The sequence below is a fragment of the Hemibagrus wyckioides genome, linkage group LG18 (genome assembly GCF_019097595.1).
Source record: "Hemibagrus wyckioides isolate EC202008001 linkage group LG18, SWU_Hwy_1.0, whole genome shotgun sequence".
NCBI classification, from domain to species: domain Eukaryota; kingdom Metazoa; phylum Chordata; class Actinopteri; order Siluriformes; family Bagridae; genus Hemibagrus; species Hemibagrus wyckioides.
In genome coordinates, this window is record NC_080727.1 from 21,089,170 (window position 1) to 21,101,802 (window position 12,633).

The window sequence follows — 12,633 nt, forward strand, 5'->3', positions numbered from 1 at the left end:
CACATCAGCCAAACATCACAGCCGCCCAGTGTTTGCTGGCTCATTTTTCCCTGCTTACGATTGACCGTTTCAAAGAAAAATCTTGTTAAATGATTTCATTGACCAGGTTTAACCTTTTCAAAGCAATACACAGAAATGAGCAGGGTTTAACTGTAATATCAGCTGTGTGGTCAGGAGTTGCTCGGTGGCAGCGGCGATCAGTCGAGTTAAATCAAGAAAAACAAACCCTTATTAGCATCATTTCTATATAATTTTTTACAAATCAAAAGTCTAAAATCATAAGTCTTTTCAAAATCTTAGATTTGCTTCTATGGATATATTTATACGTATTTTATTTATGACCTCGAAAACTGTTTCCATTCCACAATACGGGGAGAAGAAGGGGGCGTGGCTTCCTGTCAGTGCCGGTTACTATCAGAGAGTTCTTTTAGATTTAGATGTTGACCGGATCATGTGCTATTTTACTGAAAGGAAAAAGACGTGTGTTTTCTTGCAAAGGCTCACGCAAACGGTGTGAAGATACGGTCAGAGTAAACATCACGGGATATAGTGACAGTGTAATATTGTGTAGATCAGGGGTCTCCAACTACCGAGCCACGGACCAGTACCGGGCAGTGGATCATTTAGTACCGGGCTGCAAAGAAACATCCATCCATCTTCTATACCCGCTTTATTCCTAATTAGGGTCACGGGGATCTGCTGGAGCCTATCCCAACACACACTGGGTGAAAGGCAGGGGTACACACTGGACAGGTCACCAGTCCATCACAGGGCCACACATATAGACAGACAACCACACACACTCACTCCTATGGGCAATTTAGAATTACCAATCAACCTTAACAACCAGCCACAAAAAACAACAAACTTATAATTTTATATATATAACTTAAAATTCTATGCATTTTATTTTGCAAAATTGCCACTTCCAACCGCGCCACACTCCCACATTTGACTCAGTCACGGGTTTTTCCATACGTTAGTAAGTCAGCAAGCTAACCCACGCAAAAATGACCCAAAAACAACTGTCAAAATGAGTATCAAACCATTTGTGTCATATGGTACAAAAAAGGTTGGGGAACCCTGGTTTAATTAAAAGTATTAATTAATGCACTACGTTAATCCACTGCACTCTGCTCCAGTCCATACGTCCACGCTGAAATGTCCCGGGACTTACACGCATGTTTCGTAGGTTTGCAGATTATATGTTATGGGAGTAGCAGTCTAGTTGATGATAACAGTCATTTGCCTTAAAAACTCCATGTTGCCTCATTTCTGGTTTTAAGCAGCGTGTCATTTGGAAGAAAATCAGCCGGAAATATATATATTTTTTTCCTGACGAAGAAGTATATTTAGACTTTTAATCGCCTATTGAATGTATTTAGGATCTGCTTTTAGGGAGAAAACAATATTTTGCTCAGTTATGTATATAGACTTGAAAACAAGAGTATCATTTTAGTCATGTTCCTGTACTGCAAAAAAGGCTGCACGCAGTTTACTTCTGTAATATGATGGGGTTTCGCCTGTGCAGTGGGCCGTTCTTCAGATTGCTGTAATTATCCGCTTGCAGCAAGCATACGGCAAAGAGAAGAGGGTTTTCTTTTTTCCCTCTCTTGCAAGGTTCACAGCAGGGCAACATCTTAAGAGTGCTAAACGCAGGCAATGTCTTACAGTGTTAGTTATTGCACAACACTGAAACTTTGAAATCGTGTGCACGTACGTACACACACACACACACACACACAAGAACAGAGATAACACAACACAAACTAGCTGCTGAGGCTTTAAACACACATAGGAGCCAAGGGAGCCGTTCAAAAATTCAATATAAGTCACTGAAGCATTATACGAGACGATAAATCTTTTTTGCGATCTTTCCCCTCACGCAAACACAGGACTCGAAAAGGAACTTCACTTCTCCTGCTGCAGCGTGGCGTGTAACGCGTAGCACACCGAAAAAGCTGCAGCGAGACAGCAATGCAGTTCTCACACAGCTCTGACCTTCACCGCAGCCTCACGATTCCTTTGCTCTGAAGCTAGACTAAATTATAGCCCGATGTCTAAATGTTGTCGCAAACACGTCAGGAGCGACCGCAGGGCGCAGGCACCGCACCTTCCGACTGACCGTTCTTTAACTACGCGAGAGGGAGGAGGGGAGCAGAATTACCCAGAGGGACAGGAAGTGTCTTTCACACAGCAGTAAATCTTCGGTCATCTGTGCTCGGGCAGAAGAGATGCGAAACCGAACGTCAGACGCCGGACAAACTGCTCTCGTCTCCCTCGGAGCGAACATGTAATTATAGAACAGGGAGCAAAACACACCACAGCTGCATTACTGAAGGCAAAAGAGACAGACACCTAATAACACACTGCCGGTTTGAACAGCGCTGGCTTCATTGGATTAAAAATTAGTAACAAGAAAATGTTTTTAATCGTACTTTATAATATACAATGATTATTGAAAGCTTGATCAGGAAAACCTGTCTGATCATTACTTTGCAATATGACTATTTTACACTGTCAGGATCAATCATGTTGTTGTTGTTGTTATAAAGCTGACTAACTTCTGTGTGTTTTAAAGCCGCTCTCTACAAACCAGTGAGGAGAAGCAGAAGTAACAACGTGACCTGTTTACAGCAGCCTGAGGGTTTTTAGTGCGACCGCATCCCCCACTCAGAGAGATGGACTTCGGTGTTGTATGTATGTATATAGTAGGGCGAGTCTAGAGGGGAGGGTTGAGAAATTTTAGGGGATGTCGAAGCGAGGCACAAAAGGGATGAGGATCCCCGGAATGAGTCAGTAAGTCAGTATGTAAGTCAGTCAGTAGGTCAGTAAGTGAGTAAATAAGTAAGTCAGTAAGTTAGCAAGCCAGTAAGTCAGCCAGTAAAATTCAGTAAGTCAGTCAGTCAGAAAGTCAGTAATTAAGGAAGTCATTAAGTCAGTAATTAAGTCGGTCAGTCAGTAAGTCAGTAATTAAGTAAGTCAGTAATTAAGTAAGTCAGTTAGTCAGTGATTAAGTGAGAAGAAAAGAAAGAAAGAAAGAAAGAAAGAAAGAAAGAAAGAAAGAAAGAAAGAAAGAAAGAAAGAAAGAAAGAAAGAAAGAAAGAAAGAAAGAAAGAAAGAAAGAAAGAAATGTGCGGAAGTGTGTTTTAAGATGTGTTATGAAATTCCAACAGTGAGCTAACTGTCCCATCATACACCATGACTCTTCATAAACCCACAATAAACCCTGCTATTTAAACTCTAAAACTGGTTTGTTTTATTCAAAATATTTCATTACATTTTCACAATTTCATAATAGTAATGTCTTCCATGAGCAAGTGTGCCTCAGACACCGTCTGACCGCTTCTTTCTTTTCCGCTCTGATCACCAAAACTTCACCTCACCTTGCTCTACTGCAGTTTAAAGCAAAAGCCTACATGCCGATAGTGTGGATGAATGACTCAGAGGATAGTTACAGAGGCCAGGAGAGTTCGGACTAAAATAGGACACACATGCTAGCCTCTCTGGGGGTCCAGTCACTGAGGGACAGCTTCCGCAAACAACAGGAAGTTGTGTCATTTGTGGAAGTTGACTTTTAGCGGCAGAGAAACAGATACAGGCAACGTAATCCAAAAGCCATGTACGAGTCCGGAAGCGATGTGTCTGGGTTTGTCTGGAGGACTGGTGGTGAGCGGAGAGAGAGAGAGAAGTGCAAGAAGACGACTTCATACAAGCTCGGACATGCCAAGACAGCTGGGGAAAAAAGACAATGGAACTGCCTCAGAGAGTGAACATGCGAGAGCTTCACACCAGTTTAACCGGCCAAGGAGAGTATAAAGAAAGTAAAGTGCTGTAACCATGCAGAGCCTGCTTGGCACGAACAACCAGCCAGATTTTTGTAAATCAGGTTCTGCGAGGTCTATATTTAACCCTTTTCATTGATTGTGACAAAAAAAAAAAAATCTCAATAATGGGTAGCATCACAGATCCTGGGTTCCCAGTTTGCTCCCGAGCTCGGGTTCCTGTCTGTGTGGAGCTCTGCACGTTCTACCAAAGCCTGAGTGGGCTTCCTCTGGGTTCACCTCTGACTTCCTATCACCTCCCAAACCATTCCAGTATGTTGTGCAAGAGTGTGGCATTCCATCCATCCATCCATTTTCTATACCCGCTTTATTCCTAATCAGGGTCATGGGGATCTGCTGGAGCCTATCAGTGTGGCATCCCATTAAAGGTATATCCCCACCTCATAGCCAGTGTTAACTCGACATTTTGAGTGCTTAGTTCTGGAGAGATGTTCGAGAATTAGAAGGTTTACATCAATGCAGTGGCTTAAAAGCGCCAATATTTTCGCAAAAAGTGCTAAACAGAAACCAGGACACTACACAACTTCACGCAACACCCACTGACATGCATACAAATGAAACCTTATATCTGTAATCACACTCGAGGACGGTGATTTTTCCACTGATTGGCTTTCATACAGGTCGGTACACAAAAACACATCCACCTCCACCTCTGAGAGGATCCTGTAGCTGTTTACATGATCGCCGAGATAGACTTCTTGGTTCTGTAATCACTTAAACGGCTGTTAAGAACATACCGTACCGAGGGAATGTTCTTTACTTTCCATACTCAGAGAACCTTTCTTGGTTTTACGTTAAAGACATTTGGCAATAGGTGCAGAAAGCTATCGAGAACAGTGAGAGGATCATGGAATCCACTGAGGAAGATCAAACAGAAAATATATCCACACATGATAGCTGAGGACGGTGTACACGACATTATTCATGATACACAAATCAGTTCATAAGGTACGAGGAAATGATTTGTGTTACAGTTCGATAGTGTTGGGAAAAAATACATTTTAATTTGGTACTGAAAAAAAGTACTGAAAAGATGCCTATACTCTCTGAAAAGCGGAGCATTTCTGTCTGAACTAAAAAGTAGACTATGATGTAATTTATCGCATTATAGACAGTGTGGTGTTTTGTAGGGGATAAAACCCTTAGAGCTGACTTTTGTACAGAAAACCAGTCAACTGCTCATCAAAGCCACAGTCATCAACCTCAAGCTTCCGGGAACAGAAAACCACTAAGAGTTTTATGTCTCTTATTAAACAGTGATGTGATGATTATTACAACCTCCCGTTTATTAATAAACCACACCTCAAACCTGTATAGAGATACATATAATGTTAGCATTAAAAAATTGTTTTTAAATGTTTTGGGTCCACTAGAGGCAGTTTGGCGGTGCTGGGATTCGAACTCATGACCTCCTGATCAGTATTCCAGCACCTTAACCACTGACCTACTGCATCCCTTTTCGGGGCTATCACAGTCTGGAAAGCATAAAAAGTCCTCTGTCCTGAATCTGAACCAATAAAAAATTGAAAAAGACCAAGCCATGTTTTTCCACTTTGAAAGCCCTTTGTTCCTTTGGCTAGCAGAAGCGGATCTTCTCTTGATGTGGTCTTCGAGCTTAATCCACCACAACGTAGAACAAACCGAGATGCTTTTCAGCTCACCACCATCGTAAAGACTGATTATTTTTAAGAAGTGAGCACAGCTTTGCTCAGAACCGTCTGGTCATCCTCGTTTGTCCTCTCATCGACAGGATGGTTTTTGTTTTTCACACCATTCGGCTTAACACTAGAGACGGCTGCAGACGGAAATTCCACAAACTCGGCAGTTCCTAGAATACTCTAACCGACCCATCTGGCACCATCAACCCAAGCAGTGGGCGAGTGTATAATATCTGAGCAATAGCCGGCTCCGCTCAGCGAAAGATTTTATCCAGCTCACCCTTTAGCTCTGTTACTTCGCATAATAAGAATAAACTCTGAGATCAGCTTGACCGCACTCCCTTTAGGTCTTTAAGGTCGTATCCTGATACAACCCCGACAGCATTTTCAAAGAACCAACGGAATGGCAAGATGAAAGGAGCGAGCAACGCTGCGGTTCTGCAACATCTGCTGTGGTTCGCCAACATCTGCTCAGTGCACAGCAGTTTTCTCTGGGCCACACCCATTTCACCAAACACCAAACGACAAGAACTTCAGCCAAAAGTTTAACCTGCTGGAATTCCATTTCAGCTCCACAACATCCATAAGATGCTCACACAAAAAAATAATACACAGTTGATGGACTAGAGTTGAAAGGAAAAAAAATACTAGCTTGCTGTGGAATTAAAGTAAACGCCCACAAGGTTTTAATGAGCTACAGATGAACTAGCTCTACCTGTCTCGCTGGAAAACCAGTGTGATCCGAGATCTCAGCTTCCTTTTCTTCACACACACTGCGAGGGAGAGCAACACATGGGATCCACCCACTCGCTCCGTCTGAAAAAATCACAGCAGCTCCCTCACACCTAACCAGATTTAAGACACAATACAACACGCTACTGCTCTCGAAATATAAACTCCGCAAAAAAATCTCCACAGACACACACCAGAGCGTTCTTACGGTGATCTCCGAGCGGTCCGGGAACGATCTCGGAGCTTCCGGAGAAGCCGTCTGTGGGTGGTTCGAGAAATCTTGGCATTGACGTGAGCCAAAAAGAGGAATAAAAACACGGGTTAGTTTTGGTCAGAGTGTTGAGACGTTTAAGCCTGACGTCGCGGGTTCACCGGGTTGCTCGAAAAGATATGGTGAAAAAGCATCGTGCGAGGAAACGTGCTATTTTTATCCGCATTGTGCAGCGTTAATGTGCACCCTGAGCATCGGTGCTGAATGTGCAGTTTTGTGTCCGTGTTTGACAAAAACCGTTGACATGGAATTGCTCTGAAGAAATAAAAACGTGAGACGGGGAAAAAAAGGGAAAAAAAAACTTTCCAGAATGAAGGATTATTCGAACATAATCACATTGTATAAGACTTTAAAGATTGTGGTTATTTTTCAAAGTTGGACTCGATGAATAAAAGGACATCTACTAGTATGGAATTACTAGCACAAGAACTTTTTTTTTTTTAGGGGGTTAGGGGGCGGACACTTAGGATTGATTCACACGTATACAGAGAGTCCGGAAAATGTTCACCTCGTCTGCATTAACATAACATCTACATAACAGAAAATAAATAAATAAATAAATAAATGAAATGAATTAATTAATTAAGTTAAAAAAAAATGCAAAATAAAAATAAACTAATCAATTAAAAAATAAATTTACAAAATAAATACAAAATAAAGTAATTAATTATAAATAAATTAATTAAGTAAAAGAAATAAAAAAAATACAAAATAAATAAAAATAAATTACAAATAGATAAATAAATCAAATAATTAATTAAATGAAATAAAAAAGACGGCGCGATTGTAAAACACTGGAGTCAAAGCAGCAACCCACTGCAGTTTTGTGTGCCGTGAATTAAACGTGTGCAAAATTAAAAATACCAGCATGCTATTGACAGCTTTGCATACGACTCGGAGAGGAGAAGGACATGTAGCCGGACATATGTAACCAACTGTAAGTCATCTGTAGCTGCAAGCTGCTTGCGTTCTCACATAGCACCATTTCTTTTTATTAATTACGGGACTTTACATAACCTAGTGCTAACCTTATTAGCTGTAGGCGTCTAGCATGATAGCTACAGTGCTAGTTCGAATCGTCCAGATGCTATCGTCAACCGTCTCGATCTTCTTGTGTTCAGTACGTCTGAATCCAACGCCCCAGTCTGGAGATGCAACACTCCAAATGGAGATTTTGGACAAGACCCAAAGTGCAACCTTAAACTGTAGTTCCACCTGTTCATCAGTCCACATATATAAACCCTTGTTTTTGTCTCTTTTTGTTCTATTATTTCAGAAAGTTTGTCTCATATCTGAGTTGTTTTTTCCCCCCACATTTCCACTCCTTTCATTATTACTGACAACTCTGGGTTGTGAGCGTTTTCAGTATTTAGCAGTTCCACGTAGACGGAGATAACACTGAATAGATCGTGAGAGGTATAGAAGAACATTCGCAAAAACAGACGCCTCGGACGAAGCCTCGGTCTCTCGCTCTGTAATGCGGAGCCCCAGCATGCTGAGCGGGTCGTGCAGAAGCAGCCATTAGGAGAGAGAGAAAAAGAAACCGACGTTAGGGTTGCTATGATCTAAAGCACCGGATTCTCTGCGTCTCTCTTAGAACTTTCCTGTCGCCATAGCGATCCGCTGCTCAAAACACACCTCGCAAATACCCCCACCACCGCCACCCCCCGAAACACTCCCCCTTCCCCCAACCAGACAGCAAGCACTTCAGCCTTACGGCCGCCTCTCATCTCACGCGCCGCTTTTTCCAAATACACCTCGGCTGCTCTCAATGACATATGACACACAAACACACACACACACACACACACACACACACACACAGGCAGGCACAAACAACTCGGCCGGTGCGCACAAGTTTGTCGCCTTTTGCGCCTCGCGTAACTTAGTTTTAAAAAGAAAGGCTGTAGGTAGCTCATGCAACTTGCCTTCTTAGTCACCAAGAAAATGGGAACTGACCTGAATCGTGACAGATCGCCAAACCTAACACTGGTGCTTGTATGAAAACTAAAGTTCTAGCAGGTCCGTGTCGGGAGGGGAAAAAAAAGTGGCGCCTAGGGAGGCTGAGATCATCGAAAGCAAACACACGGGTACAGTAGCATAAGCAAGCAGGGGTAAATAAAAGAGATGTGCGAGCCAGCTTGTCGATTACCAGAGTATTAATATCACACCATGGCTATTTCCAGAGCAGGGCAGTAGCAGCCAGAACACAAATAGAGAGCAGCTGAACCCTCCCCTGGTCTCCTCCCCCTCGTCCCCATCACCAAACACCACGTTTCTGTTCCTCAGGAGCAGGACGCCGGGCTCTGCGCTTTTTAATGCACCTTTACTCGACTATTGTGGGACAATTATATCGAAAAACACAATTATAGCATAGAGAGATGTACTGAAATTATCCGAGAATTATCCGAGGAAAAAGCGTGGGGTCACGTCACCAAGCGGGTGATCCGTCAGCTTTCGTGGTGTTTTGGGTTTGAGAAAAGTTCTGAACTTCAGTTGAACCTGCACACGGACATGTGCTTGGAAGTGCAGGGGTTAATTTCGTCAAATGGCAGGAAAAGCGGCCTTTAAATTCTCAGACTTACCTTGAATTTTAAGCCGCTTGGGATTTGGTGATTTGTTTATGGGGGGAAAAACGAAACAACAAAAGCGGCGTTATTACAACACCGAGGTGCCAAGATAAAGAAGCATCAGAACAGCGCTCTGGGAAGACGAGTCTTAAACAAAACAAGAGGGATTGTAGGTCACTGTGATCCCTCACAATACACGCTGCGTCTTGGTCCACACCCAGACGAACTGGAAATGTTAGTCTCGACTGAAGAGGCTGAGAATACTTGTCTGTAAAACAAAAAAAAAACTAAACAAACGCAAATATTGCCTCATGGAACAACACTATGAGGAAATACAGACAGCATAAATTATATGTGGATCATCGGGCTTCAAGATACAAACTCAAACATACACAATGAGACACAATATATATAGAGAAATGGTTTTTTTTGACTGTCTGGGACTAAAATTCGAATATAAATAGTCTGATTCATATTTATTTTTATATATATATATATATATACACATACATATATAAAGCAAGGATTATGATTTGGAAATGATGATGGAAATTATGATTTGGAAATGATTTCAACACAATGAAACAAGCAAAACATTGTGGAACCGCACATCATAAACAACACAGCGTAAATGAAACCAAAACCACTTTTCTAGATATAAATCTCACTGTGATTTCATGCAGAAAATTTTTTTCTAAAACCTAACCATAGAACATTTGCAATCAGAAACCGCCGCAAAGAAAATTATCATTCAAAACCATAAACACTGAAAATTCTCTAAATGAAGAGAAAATTTCCTGTTTAAAACTTAAGAAGATTTCTGATCTAAAAGAAATTTCCAAATCTGAACACTAGACTGAGAAATTTCCCAAACTAAAACAGAAATCTAAAACATTCCCTACAACTTCAGACTAGAAAATTGCAGAACCTAAAACAGAAATCTAGAACATTCCCGACAACTTCAGACTAGAAAATTCCCAACCTAAAACCTAAGCCTAGAAACAGGCTTAAGAACAAGCTAAACATAATAAAAATCTAAAATCATTATAAATCTAAAACTGAAACCTAGAAAATCCAACTTCAATCTCAAAAACAATCCACTGAGAACTTCAGTCAATTTTAACATAGAAACGTCACAGTCTAAAACAGGAGCATATTAAAAGATAAGGCTAGAAGATATCACTTAAACTGTACGAAAGCTAGCAGGCAAAAACACTCAACAATCCTTATCATCATCATCGGAAAAATTCCATGCTATAAATCCCGCGCTCATGAGCAGTAGGAGTATCCGCCCTGTGAACAGCAAACACAGTGGAAGGTTTTTGTTTCTTTTTTATATACAAAACACTTGACGAACCACAAAACAGACAAGGATGTTTACAGCTGTAACCATCAGTCTAGCTACACGAGTGAGAAATGTTGCTACATGCCTGATCGGCCGGCGCTGCTTCCAGCGTCGGGAATTTCCCTTTCTAACATGTGAAGATTGCTAATGAATCACAAACGTAGCTAATGATTTCAACTGACTCACTGCTGCGTGGATCTTCCTCTGTCGCTGGGTTTTAAAACAAGACGAGCCAAAACCCTCGAGCTCCGGGCAAGGTGAAAATATTTCCTAAACAGCCTGGAGCACAATATAATTCTTCATTTCCTCTGAACTCTTTACACTGTAGACAAGTTTACAAAAGCGGAATGCTCCAGTTGATTACATGAAATAATTTATGTACTACAAAATGAAACCGCTTTAACGCTGCTTTGATATCCCTTTTTAAAGCCGTTGCGTCACGTTACTTTGAAACACAATTAGCATGCAGAAGTACATTTTAGTTTTTGTGGTACAAGTAGAGAGGGTTGCATGGTTAACACAAAGCCTGTTGAAACACTTCCCTGTCCGTTCCGGCAAGTCCTCGGTGTAAACACGGGATACTTTAAATGGAATAAAGTTACAGGATTATCCACACAGCCATGTCACAGGCTCAGCTATTAAGATTTAATTACGCTACACCTCGTCTCGAACAACAAATCCACCAGAACATCATGGGTCAGCAGGCCAAACTTGGACTCTTTGACTCCAATTTTAACAGATTAGAAGTTTTATTCTATCACACATTTTAGAAAAGAGATTGCAGATACAGAAGTGAAAAAATAAAGAGTGCAAGAATTATAAGGTTATATTTTCAGGGATGGCTGTGGATGATTTGGAGATGTGGCGGCTTAGTGGTTAAGGTGATCAGAAAGTTGTGAGTTTGGAGCCCAGGTCCACCAATCTGCCCCTGCTGGGCCCCTGAGCAAGGCCCTTAACAATCAATTGCTCAGTTGTATAAAAAATTTGATTAATTGTAAGTCAATCTGGATAGGGGCGCCTGCCAAATGACGGAAATGTAAATTTAGAAAGGCTAAAGTCTCAATAACTGAATAGTCGATGACTTCGCTTGAACACATCAAAGTCTAATGGCATTTCGTTGCTATGTACCTGTAGTTTTGCAATAAAAAGTTGCAATAAAGTTGAATCTATCTAATGAAATCAGAAACGAATGCTCGTACTCGACGTCCTTTTAACACGATTAATGCTGCCTGACTGTACAGTATACCTACGGCTATAGAAGAGAAATAATATATAATCACACTATCCATCCTTTCTTCCTCATGATGTCTCAGGGGGTTTTTCCCCTGCCGCTTTCACCTCTGGCTTGTTCATTAAAAATAAACGTAAAAACCGATATACGGATTTCTTTAAAGCTATAAGAAACCTTGAAAGACTACACATTTGTCGAGCCTCACTATAACAAAAAAAGCAGTCACTTAACCGCTGACCAGACCCAAGCACAGAAAGTGACACGATCAAGCTCTTCAGGTACTTATACATTAAATACAAATGGAAAGTCAAGGGATTTTGTAGCTTTGCGTCGGACAAATGACTATTTAGGTTCAAACAACCTGCTGAAGTGAAGTAGCACTAGACCTGAAGAGTTAACTAGCTCTCAATTATCTTCACATCTAAACACGATTATGTGTGTGTCTTATTTGTGACTTAATAGACCTGTAATAATTTGTACAATTAAATGTTTCATCGTTGAAATCTGTGATTTAATTAGTAGTTATTATTGGGGTAAAGTATTTAAGCAGTCAAGCATGAAGGAGGAATAATAACCAGCCACCGCCTCAGCCAGGTTCATGCTAATGTCTTAAAAATCCACTAAAACATAATATGTTTAAATTTGCCTCGTCTCATCTGTCCAAACACTAAGATAGCTTTAAAAAGCAGACATATAGCATGTATTAAACATTGGTGTAAACTTTAAATAGCTAAACTGCAAATAGAGAGTCAGACTTCTTTGTTTAGGGGTCTTAACAGAATTCACATTATATAAATGAGTAATAAACTTGTAGTAACAGGTCGTGAACATGTAGTGGTATATTTAAAAGCGTTGTCTGTCTACCCTTGTGTTATAATACCATTATAGACATTAACCACAGTAAACAGTAAAGGAAATATTACTCTAACAGCATGATTTCTGTCAGCAATCTATTCCTTTTCTATTAAACTTAAAATAGCT

General features: G+C 40.9%; 1 protein-coding gene across 13 annotated transcripts in view; it reads right to left on the bottom strand.

Moving 5' to 3' along the window:
* mark2a (MAP/microtubule affinity-regulating kinase 2a) overlaps positions 1 to 12,633 on the bottom strand; it is a 35,702-nt gene that overhangs the window by 21,033 nt on the left and 2,036 nt on the right. For 6 of the 13 annotated variants that reach the window (XM_058415893.1, XM_058415892.1, XM_058415895.1 and 3 more), the window contains exon 1: positions 2,168 to 2,323. The exons of 2 other annotated variants lie outside the window; for them this stretch is intronic. In XM_058415893.1, the coding sequence (XP_058271876.1) occupies positions 2,168 to 2,293 (126 nt within the window). In that variant the 5' untranslated portion in view covers positions 2,294 to 2,323. Of the gene's footprint in view, positions 1 to 2,167; positions 2,340 to 9,091; positions 9,295 to 12,633 lie in introns of those variants that run through there. 5 more of the 13 variants (XM_058415901.1, XM_058415897.1, XM_058415900.1 and 2 more) reach the window with 4 other exon arrangements.